At 43.5% G+C, this 24935-nt stretch overlaps 1 protein-coding gene across 6 annotated transcripts in view; it reads left to right on the top strand.

Annotated features, from left to right (window-relative positions):
- The window catches only part of LOC129700913 (fizzy-related protein homolog), a 78052-nt gene that overhangs the window by 11204 nt on the left and 41913 nt on the right, over positions 1–24935 (top strand). For all 6 annotated transcript variants that reach the window (XM_055641724.1, XM_055641721.1, XM_055641725.1 and 3 more), the window contains 9 exons: positions 3601–3723; positions 6717–6780; positions 9803–9930; positions 11217–11299; positions 12111–12294; positions 15087–15152; positions 16431–16533; positions 22317–22501; positions 22791–23024. In XM_055641724.1, coding sequence (XP_055497699.1) covers positions 3601–3723; positions 6717–6780; positions 9803–9930; positions 11217–11299; positions 12111–12294; positions 15087–15152; positions 16431–16533; positions 22317–22501; positions 22791–23024 — 1170 coding nt within the window. The remainder of the gene's footprint in view (positions 1–3600; positions 3724–6716; positions 6781–9802; positions 9931–11216; positions 11300–12110; positions 12295–15086; positions 15153–16430; positions 16534–22316; positions 22502–22790; positions 23025–24935) is intronic.

Genomic DNA, 24935 nt, shown 5'->3' on the forward strand with positions numbered 1-24935 from the left:
CAATTGGAGGCGTGGGTTCGAATCCCACTTCTGACACCATGTTGAACATGATCAAATTCACACACACACCCAACACATCTCTGAAGAAGGGTCTCGGCCCGAAATGTCACTCATTCCTTCTCTCCATTCCTTCTCTGCTGCCTGTCCCGCTGAGATACTCCAGCATTTTGTGTCTACGGTTTAAACCAACATCTGCAATTCCTTCCTTCACATCTACTTTTTTCCATGTGGTCCCAAAATAGTGTCTGTCACATCCAAATGTTCTTGTGTCTGTCGCATCTAAACGTTATTCACTTATCATGTATCTGTACACTGAATGGCTCGATTGTAATCATGTATTGTCTTTCCTCTGACTGGTTAACACACAACAAAAGCTTTTCACTGTGCCTCGGCGCACGTGACAAGAAACTAAACTGAAAATGAGGTGTTTAACATGTGGGGTAGACCATCAATCCATTGCCTTCAGTCAGGAACACATCAAGCTGCCCAATACCAAGGTGTGCCAATAGCAGGCAGCATCAGGCGGGCGACTCGAACCTTTCCTGAGATTTTCTGGGGCAAACGTAAGATGGTCAGTTGTAATCTATAAGCAGCCGTGGTAGCCGTGGTGCTCGGGGAAAAAGATGATCGATCGGAGGATAGTTGTTGGGGCGTGGAGAAGGAAGGTGATTTGGCTGGAAGGAATTTGGGAGAAGGTTGACTGTCAAGAAGGAGCAGCTTGGAGAAAGGGGAGGACCTTTTGAGAGAGATTTTGTGGGAGCCAGGGGCTGAGTGGAACTCAGGGGAACCGAGAGGTGAGGATTTGCAGCATTACGCTCTGCTCGGCCCTGCTCTTCTAGAATACAAAAAGCTTGGCTAAATAAACTACTTTCCATGCCGGGTAGTCACTGCTACATTTTTAGTTTCCAAATGTTTCATTATTTTCTCCTTTAGTCTAATTGTAACATTTTTCTTCCCACTGATGTTAAACTGCCCATTCTTTTAATTTACTGCATGTGTTTTATCATCATAGTTAGGTGAGAATAGGTGTTAGTTATCCACCAGTCATCTGGAACTATGCCATTTGTTTTTAACAAGTTATTAGATGTTTTTAATATTGACTTTGTTGTCTCTTCCTCGGATTTGTTCAAGCGGTTAATCCTCTGAATTCGATCAGATTTTACTGCGTTTGTGAAACTTTGCCATTGCCCTCCTGTCTCCTTTGTAAATTCTGAATCGTGCATTACTCCATTCTCTTCCTGCTGCTTGAGATTCTATCAAGTCTACCACTCAGTATCACTTGTCCCTTTAGATTATATTTTGTACTTGTCACTTATTATTGCACTCTCCTCCATTGTACTTGTTGCATGCCTCTTTTCTTACCCTCAGCTTTTCCTTTAAGGAGTGGGTTGCATAGCTTCAGTCAGGGTGAGATCCGGTTTTCGCAGCAGCCCTGCTCATAACTTCTGATCTAGCATGCCGGTGACTAAAATATCTCTAGTGAGCTGATCACACAAACCATCTACAGTTTTTTTTTTTGTTGTTAATTTGTTAAATGTAGCTACATCTCCCTTTTCTCTCTGGAATATATTATGCCTTGCACCATTTATTATCAAATCTTTTTTTACTATACCCTATGGCTATGGGTGAGTGGTGGAATATGGCGTTTGGGGACCAGCCCTCCCATGTGGCAGGGACACCCAACAGGTCCCACTTGGTCTAGTATATGTTACTAAAACTCTCATTTTGTTTGTGATTTCGAGTGCTTGTGTGATCCCAGAACTATGCCAAAACAGTACACGATAGTGCTACAATTTTTAGATCACCTTACTCACAATTGTCTTGTGTGTTATTATCAAGTTTTGTTGAGATTGATGTAATATTTTACAAGTTATTCACATTTTTTACTTCACAAAACCACGCTTTAAGAAAAATGACGTGAAGTTACAGCGGCAGTTACAGCTATGACGTCACAATGGGATTGTAGCCCTGCTGTTACAATGTTGCAAATCCCAGGACACTGAGTCCTGGCAGCAAGTGCAATTGCATTTTTTTTCCTGGCATCAAGTGGAATTGCATTTTTTTTTCCTGGGTGCAATTGCAAAAGCGGGAGGGTGAAAAGAGGAAATGAGCCGCCCCTGCACAGTTGGGGGCTATGGGTGAGCGGTGGAATATTTTGTTGGGGGAACGGGTTGCATTGGGGGAATGGGTGAGTGGTGGAATATTGTGTTGGGGAACGGATTGCGTTAGGGGACCAGGCCTCCCGTGGGGGCTATGGGTGTGTGGTTGAATATTGAGTTGGGGGAACGGGTTGCTTTGGGGAACCAGGCCTCTGGTGTGACAGGGACCCAACGGGTCCCACTTGGTCTAGTCCATACTAAATCTGATTCCATGTACTGTGCTGTAATCTCTGATTTCTTGTTTGCTGAAGATACTTGTATGTCGCTATGGTGTTTAACAGGGTTCTCACCAGCATTTGTCATTGCTCTATTTTTATCAATTATTTACACGATTCTATAACTCCGCATTCCCCAGCCACTTGCAATTGCCTTTAATTCTGCTGGGTGTAACTGTTTTAAGGAAAAGTTTTATTTGAAGGCAGATGTGAGCAACTTAATGGTTGCAATAAAATGGGAGGGACTGCACTGGCTGCTTTTAACTTTCTCTCACACAGCACCCATGACCTGAAGAATTGAATTTAGGGGTCAGGTTTATGGTAAACCCAGTTAAAAATCATTTGTGCTGTTTTAGTGCATATGTTAACAATGCCGCAGGGGTAATTTATGGATAAATGTTCACGAAGATGATGCCAGGGATAAGATGCATAAGTTGTGAGAAGACGCTAAGAAATGAGGTCCTTTTCATTGCTTTTGGTTTAATTAACGTCAAGGAAGGATATTTCACTTAATATCCATTCTGTAGATTGCCCAACTTCTTGTGACCATTTCTACCTGGACCAGTGTATTTCAATGAACAAGCACCTCAAGAAACAAAAGTATCACCGTAGTACCTACTGTGAATACAAAGCAGGTAAAGAAGCATTGTTGGAAAAAGAGACAAAATTGACGATGCTTCCTCAGAACAGATCCAGTTATTGATCCGCAAAGTTAATGTTATTTCTACAGATGCTGCCTGTTCTGTTGTGTATTTCCAGAATTGTGTGTTTTATCTCAGATTTTCAGCATCTGGAGTTTATTTTTACCTTTGTGCTTTTTTTTAATAAAGATGGATGCATCAGATGTACATGAAGATAAAGGTTAAAATTATGTAGGAAAAAAATGCACTAAATAAATATCTAAAATGAACATTGTCCTGGGGAAAGGCATGTATTATTTAGAACGATGAACAAGCTGCACCATTAATGTGAAGAAACCACATGCACGTTTGATGTTTAAGTATACTGTAGATGTTGGAAGATTTCACAAATTTGAAGGGATAAAAATATCTTTGCTAATGATTAATAATTCAATAGTTGCACAATAATGTCTGATTGTGTATTATGTTCAGTCATTGTTTAGTTCTTAAATAGCTTTTGTTTACGATGCTCAAGATTAGATGCATTTTAAGATTAGTTTATCTTCTTAAATATCTACTGCTGATGCAAACACTCTTTTTAAACAGGCTGCCTTGAGTACACGACATGTAACCTCAAACTCGCCAGCAACCCTTCCTCGCAAGACAGGCGACCGATTTATACCAACGAGAGCGAGTTCCAACTGGAGCATCAACTTCCATACTATAAATGTAAAATAATAATCGCTATGATTGTAGACTAATAGTAGCTGTTGTCACATTCTCCCAAATCCTTTGTTAACTAATGATGAGGATGTCAGGACTGATATTTGAGTATTTTGAGGGGGGAAATATTTCCGTGTCGGCTTGTGGACACGTTGAACTTGTCTGTGAAATCCATCCATGTGGGAGGTGCCATTTTCATAGCAGTGCCCTGAGGAGTTTTGAGTATCTTGTTACTCTTGGGGGGGGGGAAATTAAATGAACTGGGAATATTCAGCTGAACAACAACAGATGGAACTTTCAACGTACAATTGCCCCTGTCCCACTTAGAAAACCCTGAACGGAAACCTCTGGAGACTTTGCGCCCCATCCAAGGTTTCCGTGTGGTTCCTGGAGGTTGCAGGTAGTGGAAGCAGTTGGGAGACTGACAAAAACCTCCGGGGAAACTCCGGGAACTGCACGGAAACCTTGGGTGGAGCACAAAGTCTCCAGAGGTTTCCTAAGTGGGACAGGGGCATTATGGAAATTTCCATTTGCTGATGATTATAGTTGGAAAATTGCTGTCAGCACATGCAAAAATTTGAGGACCTCTGAGGACCCAACTTGTTCAATGTTTTCTTTTAAAAAATCTTTCTTTTATTTTTCCACGAGATTTGATTTTTTATTGAGAGAGTTAAAGTATTAGATCCTGGTGAGTTTAAATGAAGTGCAGGAAACATCACCCACTGCGTCAAATGGCAATCCATCAATTCCTCTACATAAGATAGACACAAAGCTGGAGTAACTCAGCGGGACAGGCAACATCTCTAGAGAGAAGGAATGGGTGACGTTTCAGGTTGAGACCCTTCTTCAGACTGATCAAGAAGGATCTTGACCCAAAACGAGATGTGAGTATTCATCAGTCACTGAAAGTAAGCATGCAGGTACAGCAGGCAGTGAAGAAAGCTAATGGCATGTTGACCTTCATAATGAGAGGAGTTGAGTATAGGAGCAAAGAGGTCCTTCTGCAGTTGTACAGGGCCCTGGTGAGACCACACCTGGAGTATTGTGTGCAGTTTTGGTCTCCAAATTTGAGAAAGGACATTCTTGCTATTGAGGCAGTGCAGTGTAGGTTCACAAGGTTAATTCCTGGGATGGCGGGACTGTCGTATGTTGAAAGAATAGAGCAACTGGGTTTGTATACCCGGGAATTTAGAAGGATGAGAGGTGATCGTATTGAAACATATAAGATTATTAAGGGATTGGACAAGCTAGAGGCAGGAAGCATGTTCCCAATGTTGGGGGAGTCCAGAACCAGGGGCCACAGATTAAGAATAAGGGGTAGGCCATTTAGAACGGAGATGAGGAAAAACTTTTTCACCCAGAGAGTTGTGAATCTGAGGAATTCTCTGCCTCAGAAGGCAGTGGAAGCCAATTGGATGCTTTTAAGAGAGAGTTAGATAGAGCTCTTAAAGATGGTGGAGTCAAGGGATATGGGGGCGAAGGCAGGAACGGGGTACTGATTGTGGATGATCAATGACGATCACAGTAAATGGTGGTGTTGGCTCGAAGGGCCGAACCGCCTACTCCTGCACCTGTTGTCTCCTGGGTCTATCTTCGGTTTACACCAGCATCTGCAGTTCCTTCTTACACGATTCCTCTCCGTAGATTGTGGGAATTATCCTGTGTCCCATGTTCATATTTAACAACCACTTTTCTGGGAAGGTGCAGAGAGACTTTAGGTGCACTAGAAAATGCTGGGCAGGAAAAGGAAGGAACACATTGTCCTATAACCCATTGCGAAGGTTACCAGGGAAAGACATTCACAAGTTTATTAAAACATTTGATCCCTTAATTTTATTGCAATCTTGTACTCTATAATCCACTAGTTCTGGTATTAGCAGTACAGGTGCACAACCTTTTATCCGGAGTTCCGGAAACCGAAAAACTCCGAAAACCGGCCATTTTTTCCAGGATGTCGTCTGCACACCAAATCTCGCGTTTGGCGCCAAACTTGACCCGAAACGACCCACGGTCAACCCAGGTCTGTACTACTGTAGCGGCTGCCTCCTCCCCGGAGACCGGGGAGACACTTAAACATCTGTAAATCATTGCTTAAATGTTAGTCAGTTAGTTTGGAGGGCTTTTATGTGAAGGGGGTGAGGGGAGGGGGTGAAGGGGTAAACTTTAATTCTTAGTCCCCTACGTGGTCGGAGAGGCGGGGAGCGGTCAATGCCTTACCGGGTCGCCGTGCAGTAAGCTCCGCAGCGCTGTGGCCGCCAACTCCCAGCTGGGGCTGCGGGTGTCCGGCCGCGGGCGGCGCCGGTTGTAGCTCCGACCCCGGCAACTCTACCCCTGGCTGCGAGGCGCTCCAAATCCACCGCCGCCCGCGGCCGGACGCCCGCAGCCCCAGCTCTGCGAATGTTGGGAGTCGGCGGCGTCGCAGCGCTGGGATACCAGCGGGGAGCGGGCAATGCCTTACCTGGTTGCCGTGCGGTAAGCTCCAGAGCGCTGTGGCCGCCGACTCCCAACATTCGCGGAGCTGGGACTGTGGGCGTCCGGCCGCGGGCAGCGCTGGATTTGGAGCACCTCGCAGCCAGGGGTAGAGTTGCCGGGGTCGGAGCTCCAACCGGCGCCGCCCGCGGCCGGACGGAGCCCCCAGCTCCGCGATGTTGGGAGTCGCCGACCAGGTAGGGGACTATGAATTAAAGTTTCCCTCTTCACCCCACCACCACCACATAAAATCCCTCCAAACTAACTGACTAACATTTATGCAATGATTTAGAATGATTCCCCGGTCTCCGGGGAGGAGGCAGCCGCTCCAGACTTTTCAAGCCGCCCGCGCTACCTACCTAATCTACGCTAAAAATCTTCCATTCGGAAATCCGAAAATGTCCGAAATCCGACAAGTGTCTGGTCCCAAGGCTTTCGGATAAAAGGTTGTGCACTTGTACTGTGTTAATGATACAGGAGGGAAAATGTTCATTCAGTCGTGATTTTGCTGTATTTTTGGTCTTTATCAGGAAAATGGAAAATCCCCAAACCAGAATCGAAAAACAAAAGAAGCAAATTCTGACAATGGGAAAGGTACAGTACGTGTCTATGTTGTTGTTACCTTGTTGAACTTTAATGTCTCTTTACATTGGGTGTTGCTGTTTGCTGATTGTCGGGGCATAAAAGGACTTTGTGATATAATGACCTAGAGTACAGTATGACCTGCCCAATGTCCTGTAAATGTGCCAATGTTTATAGATTTGAATAGAGAAAGGTTTATTATTGACTGGAATATATCGCATGCCTTTGTTTGATCTTCTGAACTTTGGAAGATGGAAGGTCGATTTGTCAAGTGGGAAATAATTCTGATTGAAGAAACTAAGAATATTATAGCAGATAAATGAACCATTATTCTAGCAAAGCTACCGTGATCTTCACATTCAGTTAACTCCCAGTCTTCTGTATGGTTTGTGTAACCTTTTACAACTTCTTAAAACTTGGGTCTACTTTCCTTATTTTAGGAAATTTAGGTCAATAATGATGTCATAACCATACAGCACAGAAAGAGGCCTTTTGGCCCATAATGTCCATGCTCTCTGCATTGCTAAAAAAAAATGCATATTCTATCACCTTCAGTGAAGGTCACAAAAGTAGTTTCCTCTTCAATTATTTTCAAGCTGTTTGTTTTCTTTCCATAATGCGATCTGGCACAATATTGTTACTTTTATAAGCAGAGAGGGTGACCGTTCCTCAAACATTCGGTAATAGCAAGACCAGAACAATTGAAATGTCCACTTGAATGCCAGTTGTTGTGGGAGCTCTGGTGCTTCCTTCATTTTGTGGAGGTCGTTGTCCCCATGTGATCTTAAGGTTTATGAAGGGGGTCTGCATGAGCAGTGTGGTTCATGACATCGGGAGCAATACACTGTGGAGCATGCTGGCACCGGGAGAAAGCTGAGCGTGCAGGAAAAGCGAGCATAGACCGTATTGCATGGCATTACTGGAGATGCCATCACAGATATTTATCAATCACAAGTTAGGCCACCTCTTCCCAGATTTCAGTCATAATAATGGATTTGGTACAATTGGATAGTTGATTGAAAAGTCCATTCTTCATTTGCGTTTTAAATTTTTCTACAGTTATGTTTGTTCTTTATTCTATATAGAATGGTACACCTTCAGCCCACAATGTCTGTGCCGAACAAAGTGCAACAAAAAATTAATCTCATCTGCCTGCACATGATCTATATCCCTTCATTCGCTGTATTCTGTGTATGATCTTGGTTTCACTCCTTCCCTTCAGGTGTCATTTCCATGTTTGTGGTGTAATTTATAAATCCAGTATTTCACTCGATATCAGTGCTGGTAATTTGGTACTTTAGTCAATGTCGTTCCTATTTATGAGTTTTATATCTTTCACCATCTCTGACTTACGAGCAATTGGTAATTTGAAGGAAAATTTTGCGTCTTATGCCTCTTGCCATGAATTATAACTTGCCCTCTGGCTGGCTGGTTTGATAAAGCAGAATCATAGAAACATAGAAAATAGGTGCAAGAGTAGGCCATTCGGCCCTTCGAGCCTGCACCGCCATTCAATATGATCATGGCTGATCATTCAACTCGGTATCCTGTACCTGCTTTCTCTCCATACCCCCTGATCCCTTTAGCCATAAGGGCCACATCTAACTCCCTCTTAAATATAGCCAATGAACTGGCCTCAACTACATTCTGTGGCAGAGAATTCCAGAGATTCGCCACTCTCTGTGTAAAAAATGTTTTTCTCATCTCAGTCCAAAAAGATTTCCCCTTTATCCTTAAATTGTGACCCCTTGTTCTGGACTTCCCCAACATCGGGAACAATCTTCCTTCATCTAGCCTGTCCAACCCCTTAAGAATTTTGTAAGTTTCTTGGCTTTGTCTCTTTTTGCCCTGACTTTCTAGTGGAGGTTTATTTGTAGTCCTTACTGATTTCCCCATGGATTTGTTGTGTGAAATAAAATGTTTTTTTTTTTTTTTGTTAACTCTCCCCTAACTCAATCTAATTAAAGAGTTCATTAGACATTCTGTATCTGGCACTTTAGTTTAGTTTAGGGATACAGTTTGGAAACAGATCCTTTGGCCCATCGAATCTTTGCTGACCAGTGATCCCCATTCACTAACAGTATCTTACACACTAGGTATAATTTACAATTTTTACTGAAGCCAAATTAACCCACAAACCTGTACTTCTGGAGTGTGGGAGGAAGCCAGAGCATCTGGGGAAAACCCCTGCTCTCACAGGAAAAATGTACAGACTCCGTACAGACAGCACCCGTAGTCAGGATGGAACATGGGTCTCTGGTGCAGTAAAGCAACAACTCAATGTGGTGCATAAACCTCTGGCTGCAAAATATCAGGAAGATCATGGAAAAGCCTGATCTCTCTTGTTCAGCCTCCATGTGGGAGTTGCTGAATAAAGATCATCATGCCAACATTAGCTGAATCTCTCTGCCAGCCCAGCCCAAATATTTTATTATTTACAGCATATGGTCCTGATGCTGGCAAATAGGATTAGTGTGGATGGACAAAAAAGATCACCATAAACATGGTGAACCAAAGGGCCCTGTGCTATACAACGTCATGACTCTATAACTCATTTGGGAGGATTCTCCCATCTCGGTCAGCAGATTATGTATTCAAACCCTACTCTGGAGGTTTGAACACAATTTCTAGGTAGTATTAATAGAATATAAATATATAATATACGTGGATGCCACCTTTGGAATGAATGTTAAACCAAGTCCCACCTTGTCTCAAAAAATCCATGGAATTATTGAGGAAGTTTGAGTGACCTAATGACCTGACCTATATTTACCCTTGTCAACGTCACCAATAGATTATACACTCATTGTTTACTGCTATCGGTTTGAGCACACGCTGAGAAGAATGGAGTCCTGATTTTCTTTCAGTCGTGGTGTATAAGTTACCAGGGGAGAGATTCACCATTGTGTTTAGATATTGATTCCAAGTGGTGAATGCATTAAAATGATGATTTGACATAAGATGAGTTGCAGTTCTCCATGGTGATAACAGGGTAGTGGCATTGTTGTAATGAGAATTTCTTCCCCATCGGCAGATGGTGTGGCATATGCGGCCTTACTAAAGAACGAGTTACTGGGAGCAGGCATTGAAAAAGTAAGTGACCCACAAACTGAAGATCGGAGATTCCAAATGCCAATGCAGGAGCGACGTAATCTATTCAGAGTAAGTGAGCAAAGTGTTCGATAATTCCATTATTTATAGACTGGCTAAATTAGCCCCTTTGTCTCTGGTCAGCCAAATTGTACTGTGCAAAATTAGAAAATGTTTTCCTGAATTGTATTATTAAATATGACAGCTTTACAGCAGAGCTGTACCAGACAGCTGGCACTGGTTCTTAAACAGTCACCCTGTTGATGAATTATCTGCCGTGTCAGCCTTTTCTGCTCGGTTCTGATGCATCCACAATACCTTCTGGACTAAAGTGACATTTTTGACTTCCAAGTTACTTACATATAATAATACTAAGACTGCCATTCAGTCCAATGCTTCTAAATGCAGAATCTACAAATACCTGCACATTTGTTCTTTCTTTGCTGCTGTGATAGAAGGTCGTCGACCCGTGAGCAAAAATAAAGAAAGTGCTGGAGGAATTCAGTGGGTTAGGCAGCAGCTGTGAAGGGAATGGAGGGGGCGTACAAGAGAGAGAGAAGGGGGCGAGGTGGGGAGGAAGGAAGGTCAGCGCTCCTCTGACAACATCGCCCCGCTGCCTTGGCCGTCCCTGTCCACCGCCAAGTGCCGCTGCCAAAGGGGGGGGGCAGTTGGGTTCTCCTCGCCACTGCCTCCCCTCCTCCGCCAGGCAACAGCAAGATGTGGGGTTGAGCGGTGCAGCTCAAAGATCCTATAGCTATAGGATCTCCCCCTCCCTCCCTCCCTCCCTCCTCCCGGCCTCGGGGTGCGAGAGGGTTTGTTTTTAAAGAGGTTATCGCCGTTAGCAGCTTTGCAAGCAGCAGCCGCTATCGGGGTGGGCGAGGTGCGGGAGGAGGAGGCGGTGGAGCCGCTGTCGCGGCCGCTGCTGCTGCTGCTGTGCAGGGCCCGTCATTCGCTCTGCACCTAGTATCTTTGCCCTGCACGACAGCCGTCGCCGACACAAAACGTCACGTTCCTTTTCTCCAGAAATACTGCCTGACCCGCTGAGTTACTCCAGTTTTTTGTGTCTATCTTCGGTATAAACCACTATCTGCAATGCCAAGCCGGGCAAAATGACTCTGCGTTTAGGTTGCCCGGCGGCACTATGGGTGGTCATTGGCACCTGGGCAACCGCTGATTTCGAGCCCTGATAAACCATTATTAATTTGGTTATTCATTATTGGTTCATTTTATTGATAAATGTTTACCGTGTGCAAGAATTTTACTTGTCGGTACTTATTTCTGCTTCAATACGTGTTGCTCATCGCAATAGCACGTGACTTTCAATCAAGCTTTAATCAGTGTATTGCATTATTTTGCAGTATGCCTTGAGTACGAAGAGATCTACTACTGAAAGTGGGAATGAGATTTCACCGTATTCATTATCCCCTGTCAGTAATAAAAGGTAGGTTATGAGCATTATTGACTCTTTGTTCAGTAATGTTTTCAAGAATAAAGACCTGTGCTTGTAGATTAACTTTGAAAACAAGTAGTTTCTCAACTAACAGCCTGATTCTATGTTCCCATGAGTCAAACATCCACTACTTTTTAAATAAGCATTTGATTTTTAATGAGTACTCTTTAGTGGTGAAACATTCTTTTCAAGTGCTGAAAATTGAATTTCTTAAACTCCTTTTAGTCGCTTCCAACATGAACAATTGTAACAAATATTTATAGCCTACAAGTGAAATTGAATCTCGAATGCCAAGTGAGCTGGAACTGCTACGGACAAATAGTTTCCGTGCCTGATGATTAGACATGCTTATTATATATATGTGATTGTAGAGTCAAGGATCTCAACGTTAAAAGGAATTGTTTTGTTAGCACTCATGCAGCACTTTAAAATACTACACATTTTAAGGGGAATTCTACTGCCTATGACAGATATATTTCCTTCTCTTCTTAATATAGATCTTTATCTGTTTCCACTCTTTCCAAAGTGCTAAATTACCAGTCTCATTCAGCAGTTTTATTGTAATCGGTTCTCTTGGGCTCATTACTTTAGAGATCTCGGCAACCAACTCTGGAACATGTTATAAAATAGATTGAGCCCATTGTGTTATGTTTCAAAACATAAAGGTTTTGTCAATGTTTTAAAGATTCTGGTCTGAATCAACCAAGACCGAATTTCCTTATTATCCCAAGATGCAATCAGCATACCAGACCTCTTAACTAACCACAAATATAACTTTCTGCATTCTACCCTTCTTGAACAGTCAAAAGCTATTGCGGTCACCACGGAAACCAACAAGGAAGATTTCAAAGATTCCATTTAAGGTTCTGGATGCTCCAGAATTGCAGGATGACTTTTACCTCAATCTAGTGGATTGGTCAGCAGCAAATGTCTTGAGCGTTGGTCTCGGTGCATGTGTTTACTTGTGGAGTGCGTGCACCAGTCAGGTAAAGTGCAGCTTGGCTAAATTGTTACAGACTTATTAACTTTCTTGTATCTTTTCACATGAAATAGTATTTGAGCGTTCAAGAGAAAAGCTTGTCCTGCTGCAAGGGGTCATATTGTGCAGCTGCTCAGCCAGCATTTCCTTAGCAACAGCAGAGGTCAGCATTTCATGCCAAGATGGCTGGACGATGTAGAGGCAGTCTGAAGAAAGCTCTCGACCCGAAACGTCACCCATTCCTTTTATCCAGAGATGCTGCCTATCCCACTGAGTTACTCCAGCATTTTGTGTCTATCTTAGATGTATCTCAACCTCTCTTGATTGGAAAAAGTGCTGGAAATAAAAACGGAGAATACTGGAAACACTCAGCTAATCAGGCAGCATTTGTGGGAAGAGAAGCTTATTCTTTTTTGCGTTTTTTTTTAGTACGTTTGGGTGAATATTTTGTTGTCTGCCACAATGCATCTGGTCACACCATCCATGTATCATTTATACTGCTCTGTTAAGACTCAACTGTACCTTCCTAACAAAGATATATGAAATTTAGTTTCTTAAGTTTACTTTGCTTACCTCTTCCATGTTGCCATCTCTGTTTGCTTCACGTATAATCTACCTAAAGAACTGTTGCTGAGAACTGCAGATGGAGCCACTCTAGACCAGAGGGTGCTAGCTTGCACTCGATATTTAGAGTGACACAGAAGTTTTCTGATGCAAGCCAAGGGGAAACTATTTCACTTGGCTTCTCTTCACAGCCAGGCAAGTAGATTATACGATTGTGAGCATTGTTTAATTTGTCACCACTTCCTCCAACATTTCTTGAACTGCGAGCCAGAATTAAATCCTCAAAGTTTGATAAGACAAAAGAAGCTGTGATGACCTGAGATTCGCCTGGAGCAGTGGCAGTGGTGTATAGGAGGGGTGAGGCAGCCAAAGCTCCCACCATTGATCACCATTTGATGGCAACATTAGATGTGGGCCATTTGATGGCAACACTAGATGACAGCCAGACAACACTCCAACATTCGTGGATTAGATGCATTGTAACAGCGTCTGCAAAATTGCAGCCACCGGTGAAAGACGGACAGTAGATGAGACCTCTGGGCTCCTACTCGGTGGTTTAATGTCAATCTTGATGGCTCTGTGTTAATGTATTGCCGTGCTCTGTAAACACCATAACTTATTTTGTCTTGCCAAACTTGGAGGATTCAATTCTTGCTCGGTCCAAGAAATGTTGGGGGGAATAGTGACAAAATAAACAATGTTGCCTCCTTGGAGTCTGATATTCAAAATTGACATGGGTGGGTGCATTACCAGCAGAACCAGGAGCATGGGAATGAGCGAAGGTAATTCTGCTGACTGGGCTTTTTACAGAAGCAATTGAGCTCTCTTTGTGTCCAGAAACAACATGAACTCGCCATTGCTAATAGAGGTTCTTTAATGCAATTGTTTTTAATTGCTGCTTTTTGATTTTTTTTAAATCTATTTCTATGTAACATGACCTGCTTTTGTTTCTTAAGTTCTAAATTGTCTGCCACTGCCTACAGTTTGAAGTTGAGATCTTTCTTGTCCCACCTATACTATTATATATGCTATTATCGTGGCATATAATGATGCCATGAGAACACTGCTAAGGCAACCTAGATGGTGTAGTGCCAGTAATATGTTTGTGGCTGCAGGAGTCAGTACTTTAGAAGCTATCCTAAGACACCACATGTATAAATTCATTTGCAGGATAAATGACTCTAAAAATATGCTTATTGTGGCCTTGACAAACATAAGGGTTAGTACTACACACTACGAATCCCAGTTGTGAAGTCACTGGTATCGTTGTCTCGTTGTAGGACATTGATCATCTTTTAATCTGGATTTTTAACTTAAGCATTGTGTGTTTTTTTTATTTTTAAAAAATATATAAATTATGATGTTTTTATAAGTGATATACCAAGATTTTATATGTATTTATGATATTTGATATGCAATGCATTTTTAATGTAATGTTGCCCCTTGTCTGGACCTTGAGTCCAAAATAAAGTTTATTATTATTATTATTAACTAGCTGGCACAGGCAGAACTACTGTCTTGCAGCTCAAGTGACCCAGGTTTGATCCAAATCTGTGTGGACTTTGCACACATGCTTTACGACTCTGTGGGAATCCCCTAGGAGGCGCTCCAGTTTCCTCCAACATCCCAAGGATGTGCAAGTCGGTAAAGTAATTACTGTAAATTATCCCTAGTGTAGAGTGGTGGAGAATCAGGCTGAGGTTGATGGGTTTGTGAGAGATTAGGAGAATGAAAGGGGTGGGATTGTTCTGAGAGCCAGCGTAATTAAATGTTGGCCCAAGTCGAATGCATTGCTGCAGACAACAAAATATTCACTCTTTGTGTTTATTGATTGTGCTGGACATTTTCCACTGCCCACAACAGTCCTCGTGTGTCCACTTCCTTTTATACATTTGTAAGGAAATATGGAAATGGATATGAATTCAAACTTTGTTTTCCAAGCATATTTTACCATTTATTTACAAACACAATCCCCTGTATTGTATGCTTGAGACATGATACAAGACTTGAGAAGACCTTGCATTTGGCCTGAATACATTACTGGTTGAATAAATCATGTGGCTTCTATCTAATAAAGGATTCGGGTCTTTTGGGCCAATTGTTCTGCAAAGGGCAACCAAGCACGTCTGTTAAATTGGGAGTTGGGGAGGAAACATTGATTTATCGAGGGGCTGGATCATGTCTTTATTTAAAGAGAAAGCAGAGCTAATTGTGTTTTACCTTTTTGTTTCCTAGGTAACAAGGCTATGTGACCTCTCCATAGATGGAGACTCTGTTACATCTGTTTGTTGGAATGAGAGGGTGAGTGTAATCAGGCGCATGGTCATTGTTTGCGGCATTCAATTCCTGTTCTGCTCATTGATCAAATGTTCAATGAGAGTAGATTTTATGGTACGGTTATTTTCTGATGTTGATTTTTTTCTCCCCTCTGAAATTAATTCTTATATAAATATTGTGAAATATTCTGTTTTGCCCATTCACTTTAATCAATTGGCTATACCATGGATGATTTCCAATCTGTGCAAACAGTTAAGTGTCACTTGGTCACTTAAACTGCTGACTCTGAAAAAGAATAGAAAACTAGAAACTTGGACTTAAATAGAGAATATGTGAGCTGTTGTGTGAGGCAGCATTTGAATGCAGATGATATTTTCATGGAATGACTTGCTGCGCACATTTTGTAACTAATGTTTAGTTTAGAGATACATTGTGGAAATAGGCTCTTCGGCTCACCGTCCTTCCTGACCAACACTAGTTCTATTCTACACAGTCGGGACAATTTATAGAAGCCAATTAACCTACATGTCTTTGGAATGTGGCAGAAAACCAGAGCACCCAGAGAAAATCTAGTGGTCACAAGGAGAACGTCCCAACTTCGTACAGACAGCACCCATAATCAGGATGGAATCTGGGAACCTGGCGCTGTAAGGCACCAACTCTACCACTGTGCTGCGCCTGATGGAATTACTGTTGACTAAGTTGAATGCAAAGGCCAAGAGGATACTCTAAATATAATGACCAAATGATGTGTGAGCAATTTCTGCAGGGGTATAAGATTGGACAGTGGTGTACTGAGTGTTTCTGTAAAGCATAGAGATATATTTACTTCTTCCTTTCATCCCTCCCTTCATTCTGGCAAGGTGCCAGATCCACTAGCGTGCGTCACAATTTCTCTCTGCCCTGGTTTTCAGCCCTCATCACCATTGCTATGCCTCTTGAATTATGGGAACTTCCATCTATTGCGGTCCTACAGACAGGACCAGGTCTTTGGTTGGCATATTTGTGCAATTAGTAAACTGCTGCCTCCCAACCAGTGATTTTGGGGGTTGCTTTTGACCTGTGATGCTCTCTGTGTGGAAGTTGCTTGTTCTTCCTGGGGCTGCATATGCTCCAGTCTCCTCCCATATTACAAAGATATGCTCGGTAGGTTAACTGGCCATTGTGGTTTACCTCCTGTGTGTAGGCAGATTGTAGTGTCAATGGCAATGTCGGATGATTAACATGGATTTGGCCCAAGGGCCTGTTTCTGTGCTCTATTGTTATGATTGATAAGGTAAAATATTCTTTTAACATATTCAGGGGAGCTTTGTGGCTGTGGGCACCCATAAAGGGTATGTGCAGATCTGGGATGCAGCGGCTGGGAAGAAGCTGACTTCTCTCGATGGACATTCCGCCAGAGTTGGTGAGTACTCGCTACATGCTGGTCAATAGTTTGAAATGGAAGTGTGGGAGTATAGATATTATTAGATGGTACAGACGTCAACTAAAGTGACTACCAATATCTTATAATGCTCCTGAAATATTTGTGGTTTGAACTTGTCTTTGTTTGCAGTTTGGGTTCTGTAACTTGCCATGTATCTTAAAACAATTAAGACATTCAGTGGTAAGAACATAACAGCTCCTCGACTTCAGTGGAGTAATAGTAATCTTCAGATCCCTTTTCTACCCCCAACTTCCCCCAGGGGTCAGTTGAAATTTTCAGTATAAAAATGAATGGATTCTAGCTAGGCAAGGTTTACAGAAGGGACCAAATGAACTACTCCTGTTTCCGCATGCCCAAAATAATAGTTTGTTTTGATATCCCTCCATTGTGAGATTTTTAATTGTCTTGTGTAACCTTGAATGGAAGAGGGAAGTGCAGCTGATATTTAACAATATATTCTGCAAACTGAGTGAGATGTATGTGGCAGGGAATACATCACCTAACAAACCTCAGGGGCAGCAGGGACCCACCGACAGCTGCAAATACATCGCTGGCAGAGGAGCTCAACCACTTTTTTGCCTGTTTCGAGAGAGGTCCGAATGAAAGAACCTCTCTCCAACTGGACCTTGCTGACCAGCCACTTTGGAGCTGTAGGATCTTAGAATAGAATAGAATAGTTTCTTTATTGTCATTGTAACATGAACCATGTACAACGAAATTTAAAATGTCAGCCAGTCAGTGCAGCATTCAAACATTTCTAAAAGCTAATGATACATACAAGGAAAAATGTTAAAGATAAACAACTAAATAAATATCACGGACAAAGCACGCATACACACCCAACCCTCCATCCTTCTGTCGATTCCACAGTTACCACAGTCCCTTAGTCTGTATCGCCCCTGCGTACCTTGGCGGCTACATTTAGTGCTTTTATAGCAGTGGGGTAAAAACTGTTTTTTAGTCTATTTGTCCTTGTCCTTGTAGATCTGTACCGTCTGCCTGACGGCAACAGTTCAAACAGGGAGTGTCCGGGGCGGGAAATGTCCTTTATGATATTCTGGGATTTTTTGGTGCAGCGGGAACTGTGTAAGTCCTCCAAGGTAAGGAGAGGGCAGCCGACAATCCTCTGGGCATTGTCAATGGCCCTCTGGAGCGCTTTCCTCTGAGCCGCTGTGCAGCTGGTGTACCACACGCATACACAGTATGTTAGTATGCTCTCAATGGAGCACCGATAAAAGGACAGCAGCAGTCTCTGAGTGATGTTATTCTTCCTGAGCACCCTCAGGAAGTGCAGTCTCTGCTGGACCTTTTTCAGCAGCGCAGTGGTGTTCACGCTCCACGTCAGGTCCTCCTCAATATGGATTCCCAGGAAGCGGAAATCCGCCACCCTCTCTACACAGTCCCCGCTGATAGTCAATGGTGCCATGTCCGTTTTGTTCTTCCTGAAGTCACTTACCCTCCAGTTAGAGGAGGTAAAGCGGCCCCTGAGAACTGTTAATGCTGGTAAGGCTGCTGGCCCGGATGAGATCCCAGGCAGGATGCTCCGGGACTGTGCTCACCAGCTCGCTGGGGTATTCACAGACATTTTTAACCTTTCCCTAGCACACTCCTCCGTGCCAGCGTGCCTGAAAACCACCACTATCATCCCGGTGCCCAAGCAGACAAACATCAACTCCCTCAATGACTACAGGCCCGTTGCTCTTACATCTGTAGTCTCCAAGTGCTTTGAAAGGCTGGTCCTAGGTCACCTTAAATTATCTCTCCCCCCCCCCCTCACTCGACCTACACCAGTATGCATATAGGGCTAATAGATCTACAGAGGATGCCATAAACACTGTCCTCTATGCTGCACTACAACACCTAGAGGAGAATGGGTCATATGTCAGGATGCTTTTTGTTGATTACAGCTCAGCTTTTAATACAATCATACCCAGCAAGCTGATCACAAAAATGCTAGACCTTGGCCTCAGCAGTCAACTGTGTCGGTGGATATTGGACTTTCTCAGTGAACGCCCACAGACGGTGAGACTTGGACCCTACACCTCGACATCCCTGACCCTCAGCACAGGAGCACCGCAGGGCTGTGTGCTCAGTCCGCTCCTCTACACCCTATACACACATGACTGCTTGCCCCATCACCCCGCAAATAGGATCATATAATTTGCGGACGATACAACCGTGGTGGGGCTCATCTCAAATGGGAACGAGGTCGCCTGTAGAGAGGAGGTGCACAGACTTTCTGAGTGGTGTGCTCACAACAATCTCTCTCTGAACACTAAAAAGACAAAGGAGATCATCACTGATTTCAGGCGACATAGAGCGGAGCTCAGGCCACTGGAGATAGGGGGCGAGGAGGTGGAGAGGGTGCCTAGTTTTAAATTTCTGGGGATCAACATCAGTGAGGATCTTAAATGGTCTGTGAACTCTGCTGTAGTTGTAAAAAAGGCGCAACAGAGACTTTACTTCCTCAGAACACTGAGGAAGGCCCATCTGTCTGCTAAACTGCTGGAGTCTTTCTACCGCTGTTCGGTAGAAAGCATACTGACTTACTGCATAACTGCCTGGTTTGGGAACTGTTCAGCAGCTGACAGAGCAGCTCTCCAGAGGGTGATAAAAACTGCCCAGGGTATCATTGGACTCCCCCTGCCCCCTCTGGAGGACATTTACCACTCCAGATGCCACAGCAGGACCTGTAATATTGTGAAAGACATTACACATCCTTGTCACCATCTTTTCACACTGCTGCCCTCAGGAAAAAGGTACAGCTCGCTAAAGTCACTCACTGCCAGACTCAAGAACAGCTTTTACCCATCAGCAATCTTTGAACTGAACTCTGTCTCGGGAGCGGGTTATGGGGAGGGAGGAGGGGTGGGAGACAGTGTTAATTTATTTAAATGTGAATCCATGGGTGGGTTTGGGGATGGAGGGAGTGTAAAAAATATGAGTATGTGAATGTTTGAAGTTCTTTTAAATGGAGAGACACAGTAATCTTGTTGTATGTGACACATGCAATGACAATAAAGCATTCTGATTCTGATGTAAGAAATGGAGAGGTTTGTGTTTCTATACCAACTTTATATCTCTAAGAAATCTTGAACAAATGACGTGCATTCATAGTTGTAGGGAACAACAATGTTGCAGGCAGGCAGTTTGTAATGATAATAATCTGATTTAATATATAAATATATATTACTAGACCAAATGGGGCCCATTGGGTCCCTGTCACACGGGAGGGCTGGATCCCAAATGCAATATTCCACCATTCACCCATAGCTCCCAACTGCGTGGCGTGGCTGACGGGTTCCCGTTGTGATGCGAGTGAAGGCTGTCCCCAACTGTGCCTCACCATCCTTCCTAACCCGATCCTCCTCCATTTCCCCTTTCACCCCACACCCTCACCCTACACCCTCACCCTTTTCTCCCCTCCCCTCTCCCTCCCTCTATAACCCCTCTCCCATCCTCCATAACCACTCTCCCTGCCCTACCCCCCTCCTCTCCCTCTATCTCCCTGCTCCCCCACTCCTCACCTCTCTCCTATCCCACTCCCCTACTAAACACAATGTTTAAATAACATTTCTCCTCCTCCCCTCCCCCACTCTCCTTACAACAATGTAACAAATCTCTCAATGCACTGGGTGGAACACTGATGACGGGCAGTTTATGTAAATGAGATCCCATTGTGACGTCATATGCTGCTAACTGCCAATGGAACACTGCTGAGGGGCATTTTATGTAAATGAGATCCCATTGTGACATCATAGCTGCTAACTGCCACTGCAACTTCAAGTGATTTTTTTTTCAAACTGGATTTTGTAAATTTAAAAATGCCAATAACGTAAAATATAACATCAATCTGAACAAAACTTGATTAAAAACACACCACATGGCAATTGTGAGTAAGGTGGTCCAATAATTGTAGCACTATCGCGTACCGTTTTGGCGTAGTTCCAGGAGCACATGGGCACGCACGCAGACAGAATCACAAACCGGATGAGAGTTTTAGTAATATACTAGACCAAGGGAGACCCGTTGGGTCCCGTCCCCTCAAGGCGCGGTTGCGGGGGGAGGCCTGTGGCGTCACACACACACACACACACTAACCACCCCACACCACACACACACGGGGGAGTGCGGGGGGGACGAGGGGGGGGGGGGGGGGTGAGGGAGGGGGGAAGGTGAGGGGTGGAGGGGGAGGGGAGAGGAGAGAGAGTGGGAGATGGAGAGAGATGGGGAGGGGGAAAGGAGTGGGGAGAGAGGGGGGGCGGTGGGGGGGGAGGAGGGTGGAGGGGAAAGAGGGGGATAATAGGGAGGGGGTGCAGAGGGAGGGAGTGGAGGGGGAGAGAGGTGGCCCGGCTCTCTGGAAACTAAGAGTGGGTTGCAGCAGGGGGAGGAGTAGGATAGGAGCGGTTAGCAGCAGAGGGAGGGGCGTGACTTCACTTGCAGCGCAGGCCATGAGGAGAAAGTTCTTCAAAAGCTCGTGATCGCAGGTGAGTGCCGGAGACCTCCGGTGACCTCGGGATCTGCAGAACTTGCTCGTTCTTTCTACGCCTTTTGAAGAACGGGGGGGGAGGTGGTGACGTAACTTGTGAAAAGCAGTGCGCCTGCTCGTTGACAGCAGCTGCTTTAATCCAGAGTGTCAGAGATTGGTGGACAAGTTTAGTAAAAAAAAAACTCGGGAAATAATGAACCAAATTTACAATTGAGGGGATTTTGAAATCATGAGGTAAATCTTCACCGGAATATCTAAGAATTTCACTGTTTCGGCGTCGGGTTTTCGAGGAGATGTGACTCAAAGGCGAAATCACACACACACACACACACACGCACGCACGCACGCACGCACGCACGCACGCACACACACACACACACCTAGACCAAGTGCAGACCCGCTCCCCCCAACGCGTGTTTGCCTTTAATCCACAGTGGGGGGGCGGGGTCAGGAGGCAGGTGTGCCTGGATTGGTGGGCATTGTGACGTCAGCAGCTGGCAAGCAGCGATTATATTTTAAAATGTTTGTTTTGTGAACAACTTTATTCAAAATCTGGGGAAATAATTGACCGAATTTAGAGAGGAGTGCATTTGTGAAATTATAAATTCTCTGCATTTTTGCGTCTGGTTTTCGAGGAGATACGTTTCAAAGGCAAAATGACATACACACACACAGTTTTAAAAGTATATAGATGTGATGATAATATATAGAATATATATATTATATATTATTTAATATTATTGAATATTATATATATACTATATGTATGTCAATACTTGATGTAAATATTGTCGCAAAGGTAGTCTATACTATGCAGATTAAAGTTTTTCTTTAATGCTAGAATCCACCATTAATAGATTGCTGAAGAAGAGCAAGCAAAGGTCATTATTTATAGTTGTCCCCATTGTGTTCTAAAGTTTAAGAGTTCACGGTTGACAATAATTGCTTATAATGTTACACTATTAATTAATGTAAATCTATTGATTGTTTCATGAACACATTGCACAGTACAAAATGTAAATTAAGACAATCTGTTAACCTATGTTATGTACTACAGGCTGATGTATTTTGATCATCTTCAACCCTAATTTTCATTGTTACATTACAAGATCACCATCATAAAGTTTTGGTGACCTGTTAACTTTGAGTAAAATGAGGCTATTATCGTTTAAATATTTCAGAATATTTCTGAAATGCCAGTGTTGAAGGGCTGAAGCGGTCATTTATACAAACACTATTTTAATGCATTCTTGCTGTGTTGCTTAATGTGCAGGTGCTTTGGCCTGGAATGCTGATCAACTCTCATCAGGTAGTCGAGACCGTCTCATTCTACAGAGAGACGTGCGAACACCCCCACTTCAGTCGGAGCGCAGGTTACAAGGTCACAGGCAGGAAGTTTGTGGGTTAAAGTGGTCTCCTGATCACCAGCACCTGGCCTCTGGGGGCAATGACAACAAGGTACCTGACACCTATTCCAATGACATCTAGGATGGTTTCAATTGTCACATTGTAAACATGAATGTGTTACAGCAGGGACTTGCATACCAAGTAATAAAATGAATGGATTTCAAATTCTGGGAAGTTAAAATGGTGCGTTGTGTTAAATTACATTTCTGCTGACAATGAGCAAATGGACGGAGTGGGTGGAAGTTCTTTTGGAATTTGTCCAATTATGATATAAATAGGTTTTTGAGAGTATTTGAATATACCTGTTCCATCGTGTTATTGCTGCAACTTTATCTTTCAGCTATTTGTGTGGAACAATTCCAGTCTGAGCCCAGTCCAGCAATATACAGAACATTTAGCTGCTGTAAAGGCTATTGCCTGGTCCCCCCATCAGCATGGGCTACTGGCTTCAGGAGGGGGCACTGCTGATCGCTGCATCCGGTTCTGGAACACACTGACCTGTCAGCCGCTGCAGTGTGTTGACACAGGCTCCCAGGTCTGCAACCTTGCCTGGTCGAAGCACGCAAACGAACTGGTGAGCTTCTCAAACCAAGCCTCGCGACAAATTGAATCTGCGGTGTGTTTATAATCCAGTAATGGATGCGCGGGTCACATCAGCTTAGAAACAAAATTATGGTCCAGGTTGTTTTCTCTGAAAGTTCCACTTGCATTAATAATAAAGTAATAATAATAAAGCTTTATTTCAGACACAGGTCCATATAACACATCATACAGTATAAGGAGATACAAAAAATACATAAAAATTGCATATTAGCCTATAAGATATACAAGCTATTGCACCAATGCCATCTTAGCCTAGAAGTGAATCTATAGCAGCTTTTCAGAGGGCTGACTAGGGCTTAAGAGTGTCTTAAGCCCTAGTCTGTCTTAAGAGTGCCTCACAGGTTGGCACTCTAGTGGACACAAACAATTGACTGGCACTATGCCACCTAGGGACACGAAGCAGCAACCTCATTGCATCATTGTATGCCACCTTGAGCCTCTGCATACTCTTTTTCTTATAGTTAGACCACAATTGAGCAGTATATAACAGTGTGATACAGGTTCTGAACAAGGAACACTTCACAGAGTCAGAGCACATAGAAAACTTCCTTACAAGTATGTTAGCTTGAAAATAAATTTTACAGCGCTGTCGGTAGAGGTCTTTGTCATCTGTCCAGTCATCGGATATGACATGACCTAGGTATTTAATTTCCTCACACACAGTTAGAGGACTGTCTGACAAATAAAAGGTCGGAAAAGTTGATTTCCTGTCCTCAGCGCTTCTAACTATCATTATGCGGCTTTTCTTAGCGTTATACTTTGTCATAATCAAGGCCATACTGAGAGCACACCTTCAACATCTGCTGCAGCCCAGCACTATATGGACAGAGCAGGACCAGGTCGTCTGCATACATAAGATGATTAACAATAGTGTTGCCCACAAGACAGCCCGTTTTTAACCTATTTAACTGATTTGATAATTCATCCATATAAACATTAAATAAAATAGGAGACAAAATTCCTCCTTGCCGCAATCCATTACTAACACAGAATGGAGCAGATACAACATTGTCCCATTTAACCTGAAACGTTTGATGGGCATACCAAAACGCTAAAATTCTCACTAAAAATTTAGGGGCACCTCTATCTAGCAATTTTACAAACAATTGTTCATGATTAATTCTATCAAATGCCTTGGACGCATCAATAAAACATAGGAATACAGATGAATTCAGGCTTGTGTACCTGAACACCAACTCTTTAAGAGCATGGATACACTGGTCAGTTCCATGTTTTCTTTTGAACCCAAACTGATTGTCAGTAGTAAGGACATACATTTCTAGCTTTGTTAGCAGTATTCTCTCCAGTACTTTAGACAAGATACTGGTTAATGCAATAGGTTGATAATTGTCAATACTGTTGAGCTTACCAGCCTTGTCTTTAAGCACAGGCACTAACATTACAGACATAATAGCATTTGGCAAGCATTGCCGGCTTCCTGTTGCCAGAAGATATTTTGGAATAGACTTATTATTACTGTTATATATTCAGTCCTTTTGAATTTACTTCTTGCCCTTCTGAGGGGAGCACACCAGATGTCCTTTACATTTGTGGCAGACAGTTTAGTTTAGAGATAAAAACAGGCCCTTTAGCCCACAGAGTCTGTGCTGACCAGCGATCCCCATGCACTATCCTACACACTAGGGACAATTTACAATTGTCACATTGTAAACATGAGGGGGGGGGGGGGGGGACCCACCACTCAGTCACAGAGGGAATGTACAAACTCCGTGCAGAGTGCACCCAGAGTCAGCATCGAACCCTGGTCTCTGATGCTGTAAGGCAACAACTTTATCGCTGTGCCACTCACGTCATTAGCCTCATAGCACAGGAAGTGGCTACTTAGCCCATTGAGCTGATGCTAGCTTTGTGGTTTCCAATC

Source organism: Leucoraja erinacea, chromosome 10 (genome assembly GCF_028641065.1).
Source record: "Leucoraja erinacea ecotype New England chromosome 10, Leri_hhj_1, whole genome shotgun sequence".
In the NCBI taxonomy this organism is placed as follows: domain Eukaryota; kingdom Metazoa; phylum Chordata; class Chondrichthyes; order Rajiformes; family Rajidae; genus Leucoraja; species Leucoraja erinaceus.